The sequence below is a fragment of the Lampris incognitus genome, chromosome 20 (genome assembly GCF_029633865.1).
Source record: "Lampris incognitus isolate fLamInc1 chromosome 20, fLamInc1.hap2, whole genome shotgun sequence".
Lineage (NCBI taxonomy): Eukaryota > Metazoa > Chordata > Actinopteri > Lampriformes > Lampridae > Lampris > Lampris incognitus.
In genome coordinates this window covers 15,665,113-15,689,772 of record NC_079230.1, presented here as the reverse complement: position 1 = coordinate 15,689,772, position 24,660 = coordinate 15,665,113, and the positions used below count along the sequence as shown (strand labels likewise).

Here is a 24,660-nt window from a genome sequence, read left to right as displayed (position 1 = left end):
GTGCTGTTAAAGTTCAGATCAAACCGCTCTCTTTTAAACCGGCTCGACCGTTTCCCCGATTGTAGTTTTATTCGTTTTCATCGCTCCTTTTGTTCTTTCATCCATCTCTGCTTTTCTCTTAAGTGGTCTTCAATGTTTTATTCTCAGTTCTCCCCAGTTGCTTTCAAAATCCACATTTCTTTTTTGCAACTTGCTTTAATTTGTATGCTTCTCTTATGTAGTACTCTCTCTCACTCTCTCTCTCTCTCTCTCTCTCTCACTCTCTCTCTCACTCTCTCACTCCCTCTCACTCTCTCTCACTCTCTCACTCTCTCTCACTCTCTCTCTCACTCTCTCACTCCCTCTCTCACTCTCTCTCTCACTGTCTGTCTCTCTCTCTCTCTCTCTCTCTCTCTCTCTCTCGGTCTGTGTGTGTGTGTGTGTGTGTTTGTGTGTGTGTCTCTCTCTCTCTCTGTCTGTCTCTGTCTCTGTGTGTGTGTGTGTGAGTGTGTGTGTGTGTGTCTCTCTCTGTCTGTGTGTGTCTCTCACTCTCTCTGTCTGTCTGTCTCTCGGTGTCTGACTCCCTCTCTCTCTCTGTGTGTGTGTGTGTGTGTGTGTGTGTGTGTGTGTGTGTGTGTGTGTGTGTGTGTGTGTGTGTCTCTCTCTCTCTGTCTGTGTGTCTCTCTGTCTGTGTGTGTCTCTCTCTCGCTCTCTGTATCTTTGTCTCGGTCCTTGACTCTCTCTCTCTCTCTCTCTCTCTCTCTCTCTCTCTCTCTCTCTCTCTCTCTCTCTCTCTCTCTCTCTCTCTCATATCTCCTCTTCTCTCCATCAGAGTTCTCATGTTGATCCAGAAGAGTTGTTTACCAAGTTGGATCGCATTGGCAAGGGATCCTTCGGCGAGGTAAGACCTTCACATACCTGTGTTTGCATGACGACAGATGATCTTTAACTGTGAAACAAAAGAAAAAATAACCCTTTTATTTATTTTTACGCATTGTTTTTGAGATGCTGCGTGTGTTTTCACGGCGGTGTGTATGTGTCGCTGGGCTTTGCAGTGAAGATGGTTCTGTTTTGTCATCATCTGATCACCTCTCTACCCTTCTGCTCGTTCCTCCTTCCTTCACCTTTAAAACCTTTTAAATCCTCTTCTTTCCCCCCAGGTCTTTAAGGGTATTGATAATCGTAGTACGAGCGTTGTTGCCATTAAGACCATTGACTTGGAGGAGGCTGAGGATGAGATCGAGGACATTCAGCAGGAGATCACAGTCCTCAGTCAGTGTGACAGTCCCTACATCACTAAGTACTACGGCTCGTATCTGAAGGTAAGAGGGGTGTGTGTGTGTGTGTGTGTGTGCGTGTGTGTGCGTGCGTGCGTGTGTTGGAGCTTGGCTCCTGGTAGGGTCACCCAAGGCGGACAGGTCAAGGAGGAGGTTCCAGACGAAGCGCGATCCAACAAAGACCTGAACGGCAGAACTGGCGGAAGATGTCTCCAGGTCACAGCAGTAGTGAAGGCGGATGAAGGCTGCAACAGAGGGTGGTCCCCGATCATCTTGGTTCCCCATGCCATTGAACTCTGGCCACCCCCTGCCAAGGACCCCGTGTGGTGGCTGCAGGCGCATCAGCCATTCCACATAAAAAGCTGTCCCGTTATGTGACTCCAGGATCAGCCTCTACACCCATCTGAGGACCCAGAGGGAGGACGGTCATACTCGACCCCGAATGACTGCTGATGAGTGTGTGTGTGTGTGTGTGTGTGTGTTGTGTGCATGTCTGTGTGTGGGGGCATGGATAAGAGACTCATTCCTATGAGGCTATATATAACCAAAGGCATATCTGAATGTACTTGAAAGATTTCGCTTATTCACTGTTCATGGATACAGAACAATAAGTTAATTTCCTCTCACTCGCTCTCTCCCTCTCTCTCTCTCTGTCCATCTGTTTTTTTACTGCTCTTCCTGTTTCCCCCTCTCAGGGCAGTAAACTATGGATCATCATGGAGTATCTAGGTGGTGGCTCGGCTCTGGATTTGGTGAGTGCGGAGGCAGTTGTTTCACCTGATCCCTGTGGCCAAAATACATCCCGCTGTGTCATAACATGTGAAACAAGTTATGAAGTTATGAGTCACGCGTGAAGTGAACTTTATTGCTCCCCGAAGGGAACATGTATGAAGTTAGCAGAGAATGAAAGGACTCGAGAATATGATAATAAATGGGTTGTGCTGGCAAAGCCAGATTTTTATTTTTTTTTACATGGTGGACATTTGACATTTGCAGATGATGAAATCCAGTGTAAGAAGCACGGATGAAGGGACTCGTTACAAAACACAATGGAAAAGTTATCTGATGTGGAGTTTTCCATTCTTTCCAGCAACACATGAAGGCTTTTCTCTTTTATAGCATTTAATAGCGAGCTTTGGTTTAACTGCAGCAGCTTCTTCACCTAGGTGTTGCCATTTGTTGAATCACAGATGGCTTCACCTTCAAATGATCAGTTTCCAACAATTTATGTCCCGCGGCCATTTTTTTTTTTGAGGTAATCCTTGCTAAATTTTTGGCAAGAGGTCAGATCTTGCTTGCACTGACACAGGATCAGTTTATATATCCACATGCAGCCTTTGGCTTTATGATACTGTGTGTGTGTGTGTGTGTGTGTGTGTGTGTGTGTGTGTGTGTGTGTGTGTGTGTGTGTGTGTGTGTGTGTGTGTGTGTGTGTGTAGCTTCGAGCAGGTCCATTTGATGAGTCTCAGATTGCTACCATGCTAAAGGAGATCTTGAAAGGACTGGACTACCTGCATTCAGAGAAGAAGATTCACAGAGACATTAAAGGTACAGATGGGATGAACCTGCCCCCTTCAATCTTGCTGCAGTCTAAGCCATTTGCTCTATGGGACCATGCTGTATATTCACCAATACGAAGGTTAAATTGATGTCAGATGTGTCGATAGGAAAACTCTGCTTTAGTCTATATCTAAATGGACTATTTGTGAGAATTAATTTGTTCTAATGTTGTGGTTTTATTAGACACTATCATTTATTTTTGTCGTCATTATTGATCACAACCATTTCTCTGTCATTTTATGCTATAGTGTAATTGAATTGTACTGAATTGAAGAATTTCATAGCCTTATGCTAACCGCTAGCATGTCAATAGGAATTGCAATGTAATGCGCTAACCACTACAAGAAGGTCCTGGGTTCGAGCCCTGGGTTAGTCCAACCTTGGGGGTCATCCCGGATCGTCCTCTGTGTGGAGTTTGCATGTTCTCCCCGTGTCTGCGTGGGTTTCCTCTGGGTGCTCCGGTTTCCTCCCACAGTCCAAAGACGTGTAGGTCAGGTGAATCGGCCATACTAAATTGTCCCTAGCTGTGAATGTGTGTGTGTCGGCCCTGTGTTGGACTAACGGTCAGTCCAGGGAGTCTCCCCACCTGCCGCCCAATGACTGCTGGGATAGGCTCCAGCATCCCCACCACCCCGAGAGCCGGATAAGTGGTCTGGATAATGGATGGATGGATGAATTGGGGCGACTCCAGTTCATTAAACATAACAGCAGTTTTAATTGAGCTGTCAATGATCCGTTATCTTAACATGGTGATTTAATAACTTTCTTTCTCACCCGATGTCTCCGTCTCTCTCGCTCTCTTGTTTCCGCCTCTCTCCCTTTTTCCGTCTCTCTCCCTCTAGCTGCTAATGTGCTCCTATCAGAGCACGGTCAGGTGAAACTGGCGGACTTCGGGGTGGCCGGGCAGCTGACAGACACACAGATTAAGAGGGAGACCTTCGTGGGCACGCCATTTTGGATGGCCCCCGAGGTCATACAGCAGTCTGCGTACGACTCTAAGGTGGGCCGTAGGTTCATGTAGCGCACAAAATCGTTCACACTAGCAGGTAAAACACACACACACACATAACGGACAGGTTTGACTCATACTTTAATTAGAGTGAGAGACGGAGACTTTATGGCCAGGGGTGTGTTCTTGCGCGTGCCTGGTTTAGTGTATTTGGAAATGAGGCAAAGTCATTCAGGGTGTGTGTATAATTTACTCACAGATGTGGTGAGGTGTGTGTTAATTGATTTGGTTTTATTCATGTGGTCTGTGTCCGTGCTTGTGTTGTCCACAGTTGAGTGCATGCGTACATAATGTGTGTTTGCATTTCCGTGTGTGTGTGTCTGCATGCATGCGTCTGGTAAGACTGAATTTGGCTGCTCACATCCCAAATGTCCAAAAGAAGTCGTCGACTAACAAGCCTCTGGGTATGTTTGTGTGTCGGCGCCTGTTTCCAATGTAAATGCCACTCCCACGGCTGAACGGAGGGAATTTGTCATGTGCAGTTGCATAAGAGAGGTGGAAAGATGGAGGGAGAGGCAGAAATTGAGAAGTCAGGGCACACAAAGATGAAGGGAGGAGCGAAGGCATGGTATTCTTTGGCCTCAGAATATCTTAAAGATGAATAATCTTATCGATTATCACGTAGTGGGTCATTTGAAGGTTTGAGTTTTACAGCCAGACTAACGCTCTCAGTAACTCGTAGGTTCAGTAAAGGATGTATTAAAATGCATTTCTCTCCCCAAATAGCAGTAAAAGTGACGGGATGATAACAGTCATGATACATGTGTATGGTATAAACTGGAGGTTGGTATAAACTGGAGGTTGGCAGTGTGCTGCTGGTTTTCTCCTCTGCCAGGCAGTTAGTGTTGTTCCTTTGTTGTGCTAGGTGTAAAACCTGTCTGGTTAGATGGTTGAGGAGCAGCATGAATGGAAAGCCTGCAGTACACCGAGGTGTGGGCTGAGGAGGCCTGCAGTACACCGGGGTGTGGGCTGAGGAGGCCTGTATGTGGTATCTAATACAAGATAAGGATGTCACAACATTGATAACCGTGATTTATGGTTACGATATTGAACTTTTTTTTTCTTCAGCAGTTTAAATAGAGGTGTGTGTGTGTGTGTGTGTGTGTGTGTGTGTGTGTGTGCTTCTCCCACAGGTGAACATATGGTCAGTGTGTGTAACAGTAATACAGCTAGCTGGCAAACTGTCAAAAAGTGACCAGGCATCCTATTGTTGTTGTGTGTGTGTGTGTGTGTGTGTGTGTGTGTGTGTGTCTGTGTGTGTCTGTGTGTAACAGCAATACAGCTAGCTGGCAAACTGTCAAAAAGTGACCAGGCATCCTATTTTTATGTGCTCTACTCTGTGTGTGTGTGTGTGTGTGTGTGTGTGTGTGTGTGTGTGTGTGTGTGTGTGTGTGTGTGTGTGTGTGTGTGTGTGTGTGCGTGTGCGTGTGTCCATCTAATTATTGTGTATCTGTGCGTGTTCATGTGCATCTACATTGACTAACATATGTTCATTGGAGCCGGCTAAGAAGAACTGACATCCAACCTCTGAGTGTGTGTGTGTGTGTGTCCTCACTCCTTGCCTAGGTTACCATATGCTTAGCAGGTGTCACAGTCATTGAATTAGAAAAAAATGCGCCTCGCAACTGGGGAGCAGCAGCATCTGCTGAGTGTTTTCTGGGAGTGTGGTAACGGTGCCTTTGGGTGTATGTGTGCACACTGGGGTATTTGAATACTAAGTTTGCCAGTGCCAGTTGTTTACTATACATGGGACTCTACCTCTCACCCACATTCTCCATTCTCTCTCTCTCTCTCGCTTTCTCTCTCTCTCTCTCTCTCTCTCTCTCTCTCTCTCTCTCTCTCTCTCTCGCTCTCTCTCTCTCTCTCTCTCTCTCTCTCTCTCTCTCTCTCTCTCGCTTTCTCTCTCTCTCTCTCTCTCTCTCTCTCTCTCTCTCTCTCTCTCTCTCTCTCTCTGCATATGAGCGTAGTCTCTCTCTGTAACTGGGTGTAGTCCTGTAATTAAATGAGCGGTGAATGTGTGCGTGAGTACGGTGGCAGTGTACATCCATCTTTAATGTGTGTGTGTGTGTGTGTATCTCTGTGCGCCTCTTTCCTGCAGGCTGACATATGGTCACTGGGTATAACAGCCATCGAGCTGGCCAAAGGCGAGCCTCCGAACTCTGACATGCATCCAATGAGGGTCTTGTTTCACATCCCCAAGTCGCCGCCTCCCACCCTGACTGGGGACTTCTCCAAGAGCTTCAAGGAGTTCACCGAGGCCTGCCTCAACAAGGACCCGGGCTTCGTGAGTAACGCGTACACACACACACACACACACACACACACACACACACACACACACACACACACACAGATGAATAAAAAACACTCGCTGACTTATACACTGGCCCAATTATTGTGTTGGTTTTTGTGTGTTAGTGAACATGCGATTGCGTACGTTTTGCCCTCAGCGCTGCTTTCCTCAACTAGGACGTTGCGTTTTGCTGCCCCCTGGTGATGTAATGGAGTAAGTTCTTACTTAACCTAAAACCTGTGCCTAACACTGTCCCCTCTCCTCCCCTATGTGTCTGTGTGTCTGTCCATCCAGAGACCCACCGCGAAAGAGCTGCTCAAACACAAGTTCATAGTCAAACACTGTAAGAAGACGTCGTACCTCAGTGAGTTGATTGACAGGTACCGGAGGTGGAAGGAGGAGGGGCATAGCGGCAGCAGCTCGGACGACTCGGATAGGTAAGCATGGTTGTGTGTGTGTGTGTGTGTGTGTTTGTGTGTCTGTAAAACAGGAAAAAGCACAGATTATTGCTCAAGAAACCGAATGTTCAGTTTCGCACAGAGTTGAAAGTTAGAGATTTGATTTGTTGAGATAGCGTTTTAAGTGTGTGTTTTTTTTTGTTTTGTTTTTTTACCAGTGAGTCCAGTAACAAGGAGAACAGCCAGTCTCCGGAGTGGTCCTTCACAACGGTCCGCAAGAAGAAGACGGAGAGCAGGAAGGTTCTCAATGGGACGGTGGGTCCGCGCAGTGTGCGCCTTAGTCCACATTGCAAAAGCGAAGTTAACATAGAGGATATTCCCATGTCTAAATAAATTAGCAATATGATTTTTATCCCCTAATGTTGTTCTATTCAACCAAAAGCATAACTCGAATCAATTACACATATCAACAGGGATTCCCTGTCGAGTAAATGGTAGCCAGACCACATGGAAGAATACTCTTGATCACTGTACCCTCAGACTAAGCAAAACAGAAATATGAAATTAATTCATGTGATTAGCATTTGATTATCTTTATATGAGCAATTTTAATAATTTTGCCCGTCCTCTTCTTTCTGTGTGTCTCTGTGCCGTCTCTCAGGGTCAGGACCAGCTGAGCAAATCCACCAGCCTGACAACAGTCATCTCTCCCGTTTTCACTGAGGTACACACACACACACACACACACACACACACACACACACACACACACACACACACACACACACAGGGGTCAGAAGTAAGGGTCAGCCACAGAATACCCTGGTGGCAATCCAGTGCCTTGCTCAAGGGCACGTCACTGCTTAAGTGGTGTTTGAACCCGTGTCAGGCCGCTCTGACGGCCGAGTGGAATAAACCGCCGTTCTTGCAGTCCGCTCATCATGTGGCTGGGAGGTTCGTACCCCAGACTCGCCGTAACCGGTCACGGCCAGAGCGTCCACGGGGTAAGGCCTTCATTAGGCCACCCTTACCCGAGGGGTAGTGGGTGTAGATCGGTGTAGTGTTCGGGAACTCGTCGTTCTCCAGCGACCCCTCTGGCCCATCCGGGCGCTTGCAGCCAAGCAACCGAAAGCATTCTCCATACGCCTCCTTCGCGGCCTGAAGGTAATGCAATCCATGCGAGGCTTCAGCGTGTAAAATAGCGAGAGCAGCCGACACGAGTTTGAAGGAAACTCCTGTTACGACTATCTCCTTCCTGTGGAAACGTGAGCCAGGGGAGTTATTCGACAAGAGTTCCCGCCATATGCCACTGGGTCAATCGGGTGGGATAAGGGGAAAAACCAGAAATAAATTTATATTTATTTGAACCCGTGTCTTGCAGGTTACAGATGGTCTCCCCTCTCACTTATTCACCTCTTGAAGTTAGCATTATTTCAGCCATAAAGGGATTCTGCATGCTTTAAATTTGTATTTTTTTTTTAATTGATCTATGCGAGTGGGAAATGTGAGATACATGGCTTTGTTTTGGTCCTGGATAAAATTCAAAATTCCAACATTTCTGTGAAAACATAATGGACCCGTTTCCCACAATAAATCTTCCATTGGTGTGCAGTTTCAGTTGCTCATGGGTCAAAGTATTTTTCTCCACACACATTACCCATGCAAAAAAATTAAAAAATTGTCTGTGATGGTGCACTACTCCCGCCTCCAGCCCCCCCCCCCCCCTCGATGTATTTTTGTATTTTTCAAATACAGGGGCAGAGCTCACTGATACTGCAGGACATCATGTGCTTTAAGTCTTTAATGATCATTTAAGAAATTTGCCAAAAAAACCCTATACTGCCTTCTTATGCTCGCTGTGACCTTTGTTGTCTTGCAAAACACATTGGTTTGAAGCTGAGGGCTCGATCTCTGTTTCACACAAATGGACACCTGGAATAAAAAAAACCCACTCATTACAGTTTAAATCCCCTTCGTATGTAGTTGAAGCAGCAACACAAGGACCAGTCTGAGCAGCGGCTGGCTATCGAGGAGCTGGAACGCAACATCCGATTGGCTGAGGAGGTCTGCCCGGGCATCACCGACAGGATGGTCACACACATTATCGCCAGGTACCAGAAGTAGGTTGTCATCGTCCCCTCTCCGTCCACCACTTCTTTTCATTTGCCTTTGTGTTCGCCTTCGTTGCCTTACTTTCACTTCCTCTGATTTACCTTTCTGCCACTCTTTTACTTCCATCTCTGCTCATCTTCTTTAGGTTTGTGTTTTCTTTCTGTCTTTCTCTCTCTCTCTGTTTCTTTCAATGTTTTTTTTTTTGCATTTCTTTTTCCTTGCATGAATTCGACAAACGGAGACCTAAATAAAACAAGAGGTGACACTTTCTTTCTCTCTCTCTCTCTCTCTCTCTCTCTCTCTCTCTCTCTCTCTCTTTCTCTCATTTCAGTTCAATTCAGCTTTATTGGCATGATACAAAAATGCTACACATTGCCAAAGCAGAATATCGCAAGGTCAAACAAAATACAACGATAACAAATATCTCTGTCTGTCTTTCTCTCTCTCCCTCTCACTCGCTCTCCCCTCTCTCTCCTGCTCGCTCACTCTCCCTCTCTCTTGCTCATTCTCTCTCCCTCCCTCTCTCTCTCTTGCTCTCCCTCCCTCTCTCTCACTGCCCCCCCCTCTCTCTCTCCATCCCTTACTCTTGCTCTCACTCTCTCGTGCACTCCCTCTCTCCCTCTCTCCATCCCTTTCTCTCTCTCTCTTGCTCCCTCTCTCTCTCGTGCTCAGATTCTCAACCAACTGAAGAAGAAAGAGATGGACGGATGAGTGCGGTATGCTGAGCGTGACAGGAAACGGGAGACTGTGTCTCCATCTGGTGAAGCCGAAGACTGTTGGATGATGGGAAATGGAGGAGTTTTGCTGTGCAACGTCTCCTCGCATTACACTCCGAAACAGACACTACTTGTAATATATAAACTAAATACATATCTATTTTTTTTTCTCTTCACTGCTGTTCGCTGAAAATAAGCCTGTTTTACAGCAGGACCTCAAAACGAAAATAGCTTTATTTTGCTTTTAACTGCGATGCATGTAGACACACAGGTTTTACTGTCCCTTTAGGGTTGTACAAATTTTTAAAAAAAAATCTTATTTTGATATATAAATTCTCCCAACTTAAGGTTTACCCATAACATATAGACATTCCAGTCCGGCCAAGAATGTCATTTACTATCCTTTTATAAGAAGTACCTTCATTTACCTTTTTTTTTTTTAACCTTCGTCGGTAAGTTTTAAGCTTTTGATCGAAACGCTCTGCTCAGCCCCTCAACTGCAAGAGGAGAAGAAGGAAAAGCCATTATCTCACCCAACAGCAGTGATGCATTCTGTGTCATGACCTGCCGCCACTTGCAGATGACCTCCCATTCGTAGCAACAGAGACTCGTTACCCTGTTTGTTCAGCACAGTTAATTTTACAGAAACTCTTAGAAATGACAGCTCCCAGACCCGTACGAGAACCAGCCGTGTTCAAAACGCCGTCACTGAACGAGAGGTTATGACCAGGGTTTGGATTTCCACATTAACAAAAGTCAAACCCCGTAAACGATGTCGTAGGAAATATCCACTACCTGTGCCCTGGCCGTCATTTTCCTGTTACTCCATGTTTTCTTCTTTTCGCTCTGTTACTGCCCTTCGGCTTGATGGTACTACTAGGATGACAGGGACGAATCACGGTACACTTGATGAAGCTGCCTCCAGTTTACCGTTATCCTTGGTTCAGGAGTCATTCTTCTGTTCATTTGTGCGTCGCCTTCCACCAGGATACAGGGAACGGTCATGCAGTCACATCGAACCCAGATGGTGTAGTCTGGCGATTACTGCAATGTTAAGATAATGATCCGCACCGTTGATTAGAAATTTCAGAATACTTTCTGAACCAACAACCAAAGGGACTTTCTGTGGCGTAACCTTTAAAGGGACGTGTCATTATCAACACATCCATGTGTCTGGTTTTGGGGCAAAGGTCACGCGTCTCTTTTTCCTAACAATCCCATGTTTGAAACACAGGTTGAAACGGCATATATATATATATACACACACACTTTGTGTCGATGTCTCGTTTTAAACTTGGGGGCCTGTTGGCAGAATAACACGAATCCCTGTTGCTCCAAACCAGCCGTACACAAAACTCAAGTCCTCTTATTAAAGGTCTCGAGGATGGAGCTGTAATATAAGACTTTACTGATATTTTGTACCAAAGACACTATAATGCTTGGTCATTGTATATTTTCATCTTTTTATATATGGCAAGAGATGCAAAAAAACCTAAAAAAAAAAAAAAATTCCCTTGAGAGTGTGTGGGGGGAGGGAGGGGGTGTAAATGAAAGATGTAAGATTTTGCAGAAATGACCTTTTTTAGGGGAGTTCAGAATATTATGAATAAATATTTAAGTTTGATTCAAAAAGTGTGCCGTTACTTCATTTATTTGTAGCTGGAAATTGAACGTTAATACATCAGCATGTTGCAGGTACCAGCATTACGGGTCCAGTGGTAAGGCAATGGGGTGTGGGACACATTCACTGTCAGCACTCACATACACAGTAAACAGTGTCACCAGTAGGGCGTCCGGGTGGCGTGGCGGTCTATTCCGCTGCCTACCAACACGGGGATCGCCGGTTCAAATCCCCGTGTTCCCTCCGGCTTGGTCGGGCGTCCCTAGAGACACAATTGGCCGTGTCTGCGGGTGGGAAGTGGGCTATGGGTATGTGTCCTGGTCGCTGCATTAGCGCCTCTGGTCGGTCGGGGCGTCTTTTTTGGGGGGAGGGGGAACTGGGGGGAATCGCGTGATCCTCCCACGTGCTACGTCCCCCTGGCGAAACTCTTCCCTGTCAGGTGAAATGAAGCGGCTGGCGACTCCACATGTATCGGAGGAGACGTGTGGTAATCTGCAGCCCTCCCCGCATCGGCGGAGGGGGCGGAGCAGTGACCGGGACGGCTCAGAAGAGTGGGGTAGTTACCCAAAGTCAGTTGGGGAGAAAAGGGGGGGAAACCAATGCCACTGGTGAAATTATAGGTTTTGTACAACGGTTTCCAAATTTTCATTGAATGATTGTCTTTTATAACGATACGAACCAAAAACAAAAACAACGCTAAAACTGACCGTCTCTGTTTACCATGATAGTTTGTAAAGCAACAGCTAATCTCTATGAACATTTTCTGCAACTAACATTTGTGATTTGGTCAACGATGCTTTACTACAATGCCAACCGTACTGAAAGCACTGGAATAGACTTGCGTCTACACAGCCCGGTCACTGATGGTCCAGTTGAACTTATTTGTGATGTGAATGGAATGGTAGATTCAGCACTGTAATCGTACTATTAATTGAATGAATGAGTTCAATGAGGCGGCACGGTAGTGCAGTGGTTAGCGCGGTCGCCTCACATCAAGAAGGTTCTGGGTTCGAGTCCCGGGTGGTACAACCTTGAGGGTCGTCCTCTGTGTGGAGTTTGCATGTTCTCCCGTGTCTGCGTGGGTTTTCTCGCGTGCTCCGGTTTCCTCCCACAGCCCAAAGACATGTAGGTCAGGTGCATCGGCCGTACTAACGTAACCGAGCTATTTTCTCGCCTGGTGCGGGATTCGATCCGTGGTGTTCTGCACCACAAGGCGACATCGCTAACCGCTCGACTAAGGGCTGATCGGCCAGTGAGTCTTTTGTAATTTACACTAAATTGACCCTGTAATGGCCCGGCGGCCTGTCCAGGGTGTCTCCCCGCCTGCTGACCAATGACTGCTGGGATAGGCTCCAGCATTCCCGCGATCCTGAGAGCAGGATAAACGGTTTGGATAATGGATGGATGGATGAATTGAATGAATTTAGTTAACAACCCCCCCCAAAAAAAAGAAATTCAGTGCACATTTTCATACAGAATCTCCGACTATAAGCTACATTTGCCAACTTCATTGCCACACAAGTTAGATCCATAAGTTGTCACGTGCGCCACCTCAACACAAGCATTTTCATTTTCATACCAGTGGCCTCAACAGCATCTTATAACCTTAAACGATTAAACAACAATAACTACATATGCAGCTGATTTTCCACTGCAAGTCCTGCAGGGTTTGACGATGGCTAAATGATAAGCCAGTTAGCACTCGGTAGGTTTGTCGCCACCGGAAGCTCTCCGCACAACCGGCTTCTTTTACCTCCTTTATTTCAGTGGGGGAAATAAAACTTGTTTCTGTCCAACGCAGAAAGTTTAACATCGTTTTGGGGCTAATCATTTCTATAGGTGCGTTAGCTTTAGCCGTGTCGACGGCAATAAAAAGAGGACGGTGATCGTTAACGTCCTCCTTTTCCTCCTGAATCCAGAGATTTATGTGGAGTTAGTCGGAAGCAGGTGGACTTCATGAGGTGGGATGAGTTTCCTGTAAATGAACAACGCACTTAGTCATGAACCTCGTGGTTTGGCCTTGACCCAAACAAGCCCCGCCATGTGTGGAAAGATGCTAGTTGGCTAACAAAGTCCAGCTAACTGACACATGTATAGCCCTACATCGCTGCCTTGTCCCCCGGCCCCTTAAAAATAAACACTTTACCTGTTCGGAGGGGAGGGGCGCTACGTCCCCCTGGCGAAACTCCTCGCTGTCAGGTGAAAAGAAGTGGCTGGCGACTCCGTATGTATCGGAGGAGGCATGCGGTAGTCTGCAGCCCTCTCCGGATCGGCAGAGGCGGGTGGAGCAGCGACCGGGACGGCCCAGAGAGCGGGGTGATTAGCCAGGTACAATTGGGGAGAAAAAAGGGCGAAAAATAAATAAATAAGTTATGAATTAATTAGTGTAGAAATTTACCTCCCGTTGGAAATTGGATCTGGAAGCACACGTTACTATGTAGCTACTCTACTTCTGGAGTACGTACGCAAATCATCATCTATATGATTGCATTTATACCCTTGAAGCAATGTACAAATTAAAAACCAGTAGAAAACAAGAAAGACTGCCAACTATTCGCTTATCACACGGGTTGGGAAGACAAACAGTGTTGCGCATGTAGTCACACTTCCCAGGAGCTGTTGGCACAGTTGGAATAATGTCCCTGACTGAATAAAACACCTTGTAATTACCCGTTGAGTGACACAGTTTCACCCGTTTGTTCACCTCGCTCATATTTTACGAGTCAGTGTTAATGTCAAATCCGTTTCCGAGGTCGTGGTGGATTTGAAGTGGCATTAATGTGTTGACGCCGCTATGTGGGTGTCTTGTTATCACCAGCTTGTCCTTCAGTTTACAGTACACTGTGTGTGCTCATTGTCTAAGCATGTTTGTTTGGACTACAACCTTGTAGTCCTTCAACCTGACAGTTCTGAACGGATGCTGAAATCAATACTTGTGTGCTGGAGGGGGTGCTGCTGTACGTTTCCGTGCTACAGTGTCACCGTAGTGATCTTTGCAGCCCCCTTCTCCTCTTCCTCCCCTCTTTTTTCTTCATTCTTATCCTTTTTACCTCTCAGCTGTCTTTCACCCCCCTCCTTCATTCCACCCTCCTCCTCCACCACCTCCTCTTCCTCCTCCTCCTCCTCCTCATCTAGTTGGAGGCTCCCGGAGGAAAACCTCATTCTTGCGAGTCCGGTGGGCCGTACCACATTTCCCAGCGGGGGTGGTGGGCAGTAATATGGATAGAACACCTCAGGGTCTGAATCGCTGTAGCTTCCCGTGGCCCCGCCGCCTAACACGCACATTGACGTGGGCCGATCCGGCAAAGGGGAGGAGTTAAGGGGGAGATAGGTGGGTCTGGAAGGCCGTGTGAGGTGAGGGTAATACCCGAGGGGCCGAAACTCCGAGGCGGGGTTGAAGGCGGGGTTAGAGCTGCGGGAGAGGTGAAACTTGACGTCTGGTTGGCTGGCCACACGCCGGGGTAGCCCGGGGAGAAAGTTGGAGTCGTCGCTGTAATGTCCCGCCTCCGTTTGACCGACGTGCAGCAGCCTCGCGCCGTTGCTTCCTGGTTGATAGACTCTGGCCAATCCGAACGCCCCCGAACTAGAGGGGCGGAAATTTCTCCTGAGCGGCGAGAGGGTCGGAAAATCGCGGCTCGCTGGGTAGAGAGACGGACGCGGCGCTACGCCCTCCATGGCCACGTAGTCCCCCCTCGTGTATTGCGGGAAACGTTCTAATGAGGAAACGGCAACGTGATCCGTGAAGTAGGCCTGCTGGCTGAGTGGCGGATAGCCAGCTAGTGGGAAGGTGGGAAGCACAGGGTGGTACTGGTACGCAGGATTGTTGGGGTAGAGAAGAACCAATTGCTGTGCGCCGTCTGGGTGTGGTTGGGGGTGCGGCCTGCGGCGCGACCGATTACCGTAAACACCGGCCAGCCGCTGGGCTTGCCGCTGCACCCCCGACCTCCCGCCTCTGATGTCCTCCATCACAGACGTGGAGGCAGACCTTAACTTCGGGCACGGAGCCGAATGGTAGAAATTCGGAGAGAGAGGGGTGACTTGGGAAAAGTGGCGCGACCGCTGCGGAACCTCGACGGTTGATTGGCTGCGCTTGGCACCTCCGCCGAATTCAACGTCGTGCACTTCCTGAGAGGGCGGGTCCAGTTCATCCTGGCTGCGAACGACGAGGGCCCGCCCCGACCGAGGGAACTGATGGGAGTGCTCGTAAAGCTGAACACACACACACACACACACACACACACACACACACACACACAGAGAGAGAAACAAATATTAACACATAAAATACAATTTGATTCAAGTTTCAATTATTGTTATTATTATTATTATTATTATTTTGTTTTTTCCCACATTTTTCACCCCAATTGTATCTGGTCAATTACCCACTCTCCCGAGTTGTCCCGGTCGCTGCTCCACCCCCTCTGCCGATCCGAGTAGGACTGCAGACTACCACATGCCTCCTCCAATACACATGGAGTCGCCAGCCGCTTCTTTTCACCTGACAGTAAGGAGTTTCGCCAGGGGGCGTAGCGCGTGGGAGGATCACGCTATTCCCCCCAGTTCCCCCTCCCCCCTGAACAGGCGCCCCGACCGACCGACCGACCGACCAGAGGAGGCGCTAGTGCAGCAACCAGGACACATACCCACATCCGGCTTCCCACCCGCAGACACGGCCAGTTGTGTCTGTAGGGACGCCCGACCAAGGTAACACGGGGATTCGAACCGGCGACCCCCGTGTTGGTAGGCAGCGGAATAGACCGCTATGCTATCCGGACGCCCCTCAAGATTAAATTCTTTACCATGACAAACACAGATGATCGGAATCGTCCTCAGTACAACCCTTCAAAACATACAAGCCATAACACCAGACATCAGACTATATAAAAAAGTTATTTTTGGTTAGTACAACAACACACACGTACAAGAGATGTTACACACTGGGTTTTGACTGTGTCTTGGTTTGAATGATCATGTGACCAATAACGGATCAAACCTAATCCATCATCCAGTATGAGAGAGGGCAGTTTAGATAAGCCAGTTTGCTTGTGTTTGAGCTGCTGTTATTACTTGTTTCGAGACGTCTGTGAGGAGATCAGGGGATGACCGACACTGTCGAGGATCGTAGTCCGACTGACGGTGTGTCCTATAGATGGACAGAAAGAGGGTGATTGGTGGAAAAAGGGAGATGGATAGATTGAGAGGTGGGAGGTCAGATAGAGAGAGACGCAGCAGCACGATACTGAGAAGAGACGGATGACAGAAGAAAATGCAGATTTTGTTTGCCAGTTGAACATGAGGGCAAAGGGTATGACACAAACACTACTGCCGTTACTGGATCTCACCTCTCAAAGTGTGCGTGCTTTTTCTCAGCGGATCCCATACACTCCAACAGCTGTTTCTGTGTCCGTCCACTGACACACAGGCAATAACAACATGAAATAACAATGGTCACAACAAAAACATTGTGTGTGTATGTGTACTTGTATTTCTATCTCTAATTTTGAGTTTTTAACCACCAGAGTGAGGACATTTTTGGAAAGTGAGGACATTTTGGCCGGTTCTCACTTCTTTAAGGGTCTGTTTTAGGGTTAGGACTTGGGTTTAGGGTTAAGGTTAGAACGGCTTGTGTTCTATTGTTGCAGGTGTCTGAAACTGAGATTTGACCAGAAATGTAAAGCGCTTTGGATGGCTGTTGCAGCTAGAAAAGCACTATATAAAATGTAACTTGATTGATTGATTGATTGGTTGGTTGAATTAGGGTAAGGGTCAAAGTTAGGGTAAGGGTTAAGGCTAGGGTAAGGGTTAAAGTTAGAGCAAGGGTTAAGGTTAGAGTAAGGGTTAAGGTTAGGGTAAGAGTTAAGGTTAGTGTAAGGGTTAAGGTTAGTGTAAGGGTTAAGGTTAGGGGAAGGGTTAAGGGTTAGGACATGTAGTTCTGATGGTTAAGGTTAGGGTAAGAGTTAAGGTTAAGGTTAGGGTATGGGTTAGGGTAAGGGTTAAGAGTTAAGGTTAGGGTAAGAGTTAAGGTTAAGGTAAGGGTTAAGGTTAGGGTATGAGTTAAGGTTAGGGTATGGGTTAGGGTAAGGGTCAAGAGTTAAGGTTAGGGTAAGGGTTAAAGTTAGGGTAAGGGTTAAGGTTAGGTTAAGCGTTAAGGTTAGGGTAAGGGTTAAGGTTAGGGTAAGAGTTAAGGGTTAGGGCGTGTAGTTCTGATGGTTGAGGTTAGGGATAAGGGCTAGGGAATAAATGTTGTCAATGAGGGGTCCTCACAAAACTAGAAGTACAAACTCTGTGTGTGTGTGTGTGTGCGTGCATGCATGTGTGTGTGTGTGTGTGTGTGTGTACCTGTATGTAAAGCTGGAGCCCTTACAGGACAGCAGGGTCTTGTGTCTGGCCTGTGGCTCCTCTGCCAGTCTGAAGAAGGCATGGTACTCCACACACGTCTTCCAGAACGACTTGCACACGTCCCGACTCGCCATGCAAAACTCCACCGTGTCCTTGCGTGACGGCTGGAGTGACGCATAGAGCCACAGACGCACATGCAGACACACACACACACACACACACGTACACACATGTAGATTAATACACACAACAGGTAGCATATGAACACACACGGACCTCCGGAACAATAGGTTCCCTCATGGATGAATACCCCCACCCACACACATTTATTTACAGACACACACACACATACACACACAGCAAACAGCAGTAGCATCATTTATTGGTCTGTATTTAATGTCTGTAATCCTTTTTATGCATGTATGTGTGTATGGATGAATGTTTGGATGATATATTGACTGGTTGACTGACTGACTGATTGATTGATTGGTTGGTTGGTTGGTTGGTTGGTTGGTTGGTTGGTTGGTTGGTTGGTTGGTTGGTTGATTGGTTGAATTAAAATTTCCGTACCAGGCCAAGGGTCAAATAGCACATGCTAATAATGTATTTATTTTAATTTTTGTCAGTTAAAGAAAAGTATTTTAAAATTAGATATGAAATAATCTCCTTGGTGTCTAAACACTCGGCGACTCCGCTTTAAAATCTCTTTTTTGGGGGGAGTTCTCCCTTGGGAGGGGGGTGTTCTCCCTTTTCTTCCCAAATTGTACTTGGCCAATTACTCTATTATCTGCTCCACCCTCTCTCCACCCACACACACACCTTGTTAGAGAACTCCCCACCTAGAACTTTTGCTGGGATGGAGAGACAGAATAAGAGAGAGGAAAAGAGGAAGAGGAGGGAGAAAATCAATCTCTCGTCAGCTTGACTGAACAGGCACCCCAACCGACCAACCAGAGGAGGCGCTAGTGGAGCGACCAGGACACATACCCACATCCGGCTTCTCACCTGCAGACACGGCCACTTGTGTCTGTAGGGATGCCCGACCGAGCCGGAGGTAACACGCGGATTTGGTGATTCCCGTGTTGGTAGGCAACGGACTAGACCGCTACGCTACCCGGACACCCCAGCTTTAAACGCATTACTCATACAGCACTCCAGAAGGGTCAAAACACCCCATTTATTGGGCAACGCTGCTCAACCCACGGCTGGAGCTCACCCCGACTTTGTCGTGCAGCTTGATGAGGAAGTGCTTCCGTTTGAAGCTCAGCTTGCGGATCTTGGCCCAGCTGAACGTGTTGATCTTGGTGTTGCCCTGCAAAACAAGGCAGACAAAGGTACCTCCTGAGTGTATGTGTGTGTGTGTCTTCTCATGCATGTGTGTAAATCCCTGTACGATATAGTTTGTGACGGCAAATATTGTCCTCGCACATCACTGTGTGTGTGTTTGTACACGCACACGCACGTGCTCAAGTGTTTGCATGCTAGGACCTGTTCCATGCTAGTAGAAATCCCAGTTTCCAATCGTTTTTTGGCAGTAAAGCTTATCCATGCATATCTGTGTGTGTGTGTGTGTGTGTGTGTGTGTGTGTGTGTGTGTGTGTGTGTGTGTGTGTGTGTGTGTGTGTGTGTGTGTGTGTGTGTGTGTGTGTGTCCATCCGTGTCCGTCCGTGTCAGTCCGTCTGTGCATGTGCTCAAGTGTTAAGATGTTAGGACCTGTTTCATGTTAGTAGAAATCCCAGTTCCCAATATTTCATGGCAGCCAAGCTTATCCATGCATATCTATATGCATGCACGTATGTGTGTGTGTGTGTGTGTGTGTGTGTGTGTGTGTGTGTGTGTGTGTGTGTGTGTGTGTGTGTGTGTGTGTGTACATATTTAACTATCCTAATGTGGACCAAATGTCCTCATTAGCATAGAAAAACCAGAAACCACCTACCTTGTGTGGACATTTTAGAGGTCCTCACACGTAAAAGGGTATATTTTAGGGTTAGGGCTTGGTTTTAGGGTTAAGGTTAGAATTAGGGTTAGGTTACGGTTAGGGTAAGGGTCAGGGTTAGGCATGTAGTTTGCGTGGTTAAGGTCAGGGTTAAGGGCTAGGAAATTAATGTAGTCAATGAGGGGTCCTCATAAGGATAGTGAAACGAGTGTGTGTGTGTGTGTGTGTGTGTGTGTGTGTGTGTCCATAACACACCTGAAAGATCAGCACTCCAGAGTGTGTGACAGCCAGGTTTATCCTCATTCCCTCTCCATCGTGGGCAGGGTGTGGTCGGATCCCGTACATGTCCAGCTTCCTGGCCACCTCCAGCAGGTGAATGTCTGAGTCCGGTGGAGGCACACCCCTACGGAGAGAGATGAAGAAGGAGAAGATGTAGAGGGAAGGAAAAAGAGGAAAACTGATGTCAAACGTTGGGAATAAGGATGGGAAATGAAAGGCATAAAGTCAAAGTGAATTTAGTGAAAGTCAAAACAGCTTTCCTGGTCTTCAGTTGCACCATGTTTATCGAAGTGTCTGTCTCCTTCGTCTTGAGACTTGAGAGGACTTCTCCAACCTGTCTTCTACCCTTTCATCTACGTTCTTATCCCCTCATACTTGAAGGAAATTGAACAGCTGAAACTGATTTGGCAGATTTGTGTGGTTCATCGACAGAGGTGATGGGCAACACGGTGGCGTAGTGGGTAGAGCTGTCGCCTCACAGCAAGAAGGTCCTGGGTTCGAACCCCGGGGTTGTCCAACCTTGGGGTCATCCCAGGTCGTCCTCTGTGTGGAGTTTGCTTGTTCTCCCCGTGTCTGCGGTGGGTTTTCTCCAGGTGCTCCGGTTTCCCCCACCATCAAAAAGACATGCATGTTAGGGGTAATACTCCTGTCTGTGCCCCTGGCCGAGGCATGGCAAGACGAGCTGGACTTGGTCCCCGGGTGCTGCACGGCGGCTGCCCACTGCTCCTAGCGACACAGCTAGCATGGGTTAAATGCAGAGCGTAATTTCCCTACGGGGATTATTAAAGTATATCAAAATCAAAGTAAAGAAAAAAAGAAAGGGGCCTGATACACATGTGGTAGTTTTGTCCACCGTAACCAGAAATCTTCCTCCTGTTTCTCTGCCAGCTGAGTCAGTAGGTATGTACAGAGATCAAGAAAAAGCTGCACACAAGCTGGAAGAGAGATCATTTAATGCTCTTCAGACAAGGGAAAAGAAATAATGAATTGGACATAGTTTATAGCCAGGTCCAGTTAATCTATTCACGTTTTATGAAGGGGTTTTGGGTTGTGAGTATTGAGGTGTTTGTGAACTTCAGCTGTGACGACACTGTGAGGCTGTTTAGGCCATTTACTTGCCAGGCCATTTACCATCATACTCTCACATATACCATCATACTCTCACACATACCATCATACTCTCACACATACCATCGTACTCTCACATATACCATCATACTCTAACACATACCATCGTACTCTCACACATACCATCATACTCTCACACATACCATCATACTCTCACACATACCATCGTACTCTCACATATACCATCATACTCTCACACATACCATCATACTCTCACACATACCATCATACTCTCACACATACCATCGTACTCTCACATATACCATCATACTCTCACACATACCATCATACTCTCACATATACCATCGTACTCTCACACATACCATCATACTCTAACACATACCATCGTACTCTCACACATACCATCATACTCTCACATATACCATCGTACTCTCACACATACCATCATACTCTAACACATACCATCATACTCTCACACATACCATCATACTCTCACATATACCATCGTACTCTCACACATACCATCGTACTCTCACACATACCATCGTACTCTCACACATACCATCGTACTCTCACACATACCATCGTACTCTCACACATACCATCGTACTCTCACATATACCATCATACTCTCACATATACCATCATACTCTCACACATACCATCATACTCTCACACATACCATCGTACTCTCACACATACCATCGTACTCTAACACATACCATCGTACTCTCACACATACCATCATACTCTCACATATACCATCGTACTCTCACACATACCATCATACTCTAACACATACCATCATACTCTCACATATACCATCGTACTCTCACACATACCATCGTACTCTAACACATACCATCGTACTCTCACACATACCATCGTACTCTCACACATACCATCGTACTCTCACACATACCATCGTACTCTCACACATACCATCGTACTCTCACACATACCATCGTACTCTCACACATACCATCATACTCTCACACATACCATCGTACTCTCACACATACCATCGTACTCTCACACATACCATTGTACTCTCACACATACCATCATACTCTCACACACACTACTTACTATATGTATGACGGGGTACATGAGAGAATGTGATTTACGGTCTAAACGGCCCCTCATTTTTGTGCGTCCGCACGTGTCTGTGTGTGTGTGTGCGTTTATACCTGTGTCTCTTGTGGAACTTGATAATCTTGTGGTCTAGGTACTCTTGGTTGGGAACGTATTTCTTTAACTCCAGGTGGTGACAGTCCAACTCATCTTCATAGTCCCCTAGCTCTGCTGTAATACACACACACACACACACACACACACACACACTGCTTGCAGTTGCCAACAAATAAAGGCTATGGTTGTACTGGGCAGCTCCCAGGGGGACGTAGTGCGTGGGAGGATCATGTTATTCCCCCCCCAGTTCCCCCTCCCCCCTGAGCAGGCTCCCTGACCGACCAGAGGAGGCGCTAGTGCAGTGACCAGGACACATACCCACATCCGCCTTCCCACCCGCAGACACGGCCAATTGTGTCTGTAGGGATGCCCGACCAAGCCGGAGGTAACACGGGGATTCGAACCGGCGATCCCCGTGGTGGTAGGCAACGGAATAGACCGCTATGCTGCCCGGACGCCCCGCTTGCCTTTTCCTTTGATGCCCTCACGTCTGCAGGTTCAACATAATAACCCCAGTAATAAAATGGCCTATAAGAGTCACATCTACACTGCCCCATTTCATTAAGTTGAGGGTTCAGCGAGCACCAGTAAATACCAACCCCGATACTAACCTCCACAATATGCACACACCCTCATGCACAAATAACTAACTCTGCATGCCAACAAAAACATACACACGTATAGGCACAACTTACAAGAACCAGAGGTCGACCCAGACAAAGGTATTCACATCCAACACATACACACATAATGTTATACACACTGGATTAAATACACATCCCAGCAAGGACATGAATATTTAGACGTAAACTCACATGAGTTGAATAATGATCCAAACATAGATCTTTGCATACAAAAACACAACACATGTACCCTGTCAAACATGAACACATGCTGTGCAACGCACACAATGGGTTACACAAAATGACCAAAAGATGCAAATAAACACATACATACTATATTGCCATGTCAAACCCCCACACACGAGACAAGCAGACAGAGCGAGCGAGCGAGAGAGCGAGAGAAGGATAAACAGAGGATGAGAAGGAGGAAATATTGTTTCTGACGGCTGAGTCCGACTCTCTTATCTTTAGGGACACGACAGGTCAAAGGTCATGCTGACGTTGGACAAAAAGCGAAATTCTCTGTCGATGACTCCATAGTGTGACGTGTGTTCGTGTAGTCTCCACTCAGCCTCTGTCCTTGCTTTTCTTGCTTTTCTTGCTTTTCTTTCTTTTTCTTAAAAATGTGTCCCCCTTTTTCTCCCCATTCAAATTTTGGCCAATTACCCCACTCTTCTGAGCCGTCCCCGTCGCTGCTCCACCCCCTCTGCGGATCCAGGGAGGGCTGCGGACCACCACATGCCTCCTCCGATACGTGTGGAGGAGGCGTGTGGTGGTCTGCAGAGGGTCACCCCGTTTATTGTAAAGCGACTTTGAGTGTTAGAAAAGTGCTATATAAGTTTAATTTATCATTATTATTATTATTATTATTATTATTATTATTATTATTATTAGGGGTCCAAGCAGCGAAGCTGGTGGAACCCCTATTGTATTTGTTAGGATTATTATTATTTTTCTCCGCTAAAAGTGTGTGAGGCTCAGCAACCGTAAGTCCTAGACCAACCAACTTTGGTACGTGGATTCCTATGGCCCCCCACTACTCAGGCACCACAAATCACCTATGTCAGCCAGATGGTGGCGCTATAACAAAGGGTCATGCGTAATTCCCACACCATAAGTCAGATCAACACAAAACTGCACAGACCTATGCATCTGAATGTGCTCTACAACTTTGTTATTGGGACCACATATGTCAGCCATATAGTTTGCCCGCCATTTTGACTTGTATTAGTTTGGGCGCGGTTTCTCAGCTAAAAGTGTCTGAGGCTCAGCAACCATAAGTCCTAGACCAACCAAATTTGGTAGGTGCATTCATACGGCCCCCCACTACTCTGGCACTACAAATCACCCATGTCAGCCAGATGGTGGCGCTATAACAAATGGTCATGCTTAAAAGGCCAAAACTCCCACAGCACAAGTCAGATCAACACAAAACTTAACCGACCCATGCATCTCAATGTGCTCAACAACTTTACTATTGGGACCGCCTATGTCAGTCATAGAGTTTGCCCGCTATTTTGACTTATTTGGTGTGGAAACGCTGCAGCTCTACAGACCACACGCCAGGACACCTGGGTTAACGACATACTTTTCTTTTTACGGCAGTCGGCTAGGACACAAGAAATCAGACACCGTCTGGTCCAGTTTTGGAAACTCTGGCACATGTTTCTGAAGCAATGGAAGTGTTACGACGTTTTAAAAAATTACAGTAATCGTCTACGACACAGGCGACCCAAGTAACCTGACATTGTCATATCTAGTTGGAAACTCTGGTAGGCTACTGTTTCAGAAGCAAGATTCTTCAATCTTTATTACATTACCAACAGCGGTTTAGTCTCATGTTGAAACGGTAGTCTGTTACAGGCTAGGTGTATAAAAGGCCTCTACGTATCATAGCGTTAATTATTTACGTTGGGTGAAGGTATATGATCATGAGGACAAAACCATTCAAATTGCTCCATAGGGGGCGCAACAGTGCCAATGCTTGGACCCCTCCCAACGCCGCTTGCGGCTTTAATTATTATTATTATTATTATTATTATTATGTGGAGTCGCCAGCTGCTTCTTTTCACCTGACCGTGAGGAGTTTCGCCAGGGGGATGTAGCGCGTGGGAGGATCACGCTCCCCCCCCCCCCAGTCCTCCACCCCCTGAGCAGGCACCCAGACCGACCAGGGGAGGTGTTAGTGCAGCGGCCAGGACACCCACCCACCCGCAGACATGTGTCTGTAGGGAGAGC

At 47.0% G+C, this 24,660-nt stretch overlaps 2 protein-coding genes across 4 annotated transcripts in view; one reads left to right on the top strand and one right to left on the bottom strand.

The window, feature by feature from the left end:
- stk26 (serine/threonine protein kinase 26) overlaps nt 1-10,865 on the top strand; it is a 25,710-nt gene extending 14,845 nt beyond the window's left edge. The window contains exons 2-12 of one of the 3 annotated variants that reach the window (XM_056299988.1): nt 812-880; nt 1,140-1,301; nt 1,952-2,008; nt 2,696-2,804; nt 3,659-3,816; nt 5,924-6,109; nt 6,413-6,555; nt 6,735-6,831; nt 7,178-7,240; nt 8,500-8,627; nt 9,301-10,865. In XM_056299988.1, coding sequence (XP_056155963.1) covers nt 812-880; nt 1,140-1,301; nt 1,952-2,008; nt 2,696-2,804; nt 3,659-3,816; nt 5,924-6,109; nt 6,413-6,555; nt 6,735-6,831; nt 7,178-7,240; nt 8,500-8,627; nt 9,301-9,316 — 1,188 coding nt within the window. In that variant the 3' untranslated portion in view covers nt 9,317-10,865. Of the gene's footprint in view, nt 1-811; nt 881-1,139; nt 1,302-1,951; nt 2,009-2,695; nt 2,805-3,658; nt 3,817-5,923; nt 6,110-6,412; nt 6,556-6,734; nt 6,832-7,177; nt 7,241-8,499; nt 8,641-9,300 lie in introns of those variants that run through there. The other 2 variants (XM_056299987.1, XM_056299989.1) reach the window with 2 other exon arrangements.
- The window catches only part of LOC130130446 (FERM domain-containing protein 7), a 15,072-nt gene continuing 249 nt past the window's right edge, over nt 9,838-24,660 (bottom strand). The window contains exons 2-10 of the mRNA XM_056300155.1: nt 21,799-21,913; nt 19,496-19,643; nt 18,521-18,616; nt 17,305-17,468; nt 16,308-16,376; nt 16,033-16,108; nt 14,052-15,174; nt 12,089-12,134; nt 9,838-9,841 (exon numbers count right to left, since the gene is read on the bottom strand). Coding sequence (XP_056156130.1) covers nt 9,838-9,841; nt 12,089-12,134; nt 14,052-15,174; nt 16,033-16,108; nt 16,308-16,376; nt 17,305-17,468; nt 18,521-18,616; nt 19,496-19,643; nt 21,799-21,913 — 1,841 coding nt within the window. The remainder of the gene's footprint in view (nt 9,842-12,088; nt 12,135-14,051; nt 15,175-16,032; nt 16,109-16,307; nt 16,377-17,304; nt 17,469-18,520; nt 18,617-19,495; nt 19,644-21,798; nt 21,914-24,660) is intronic.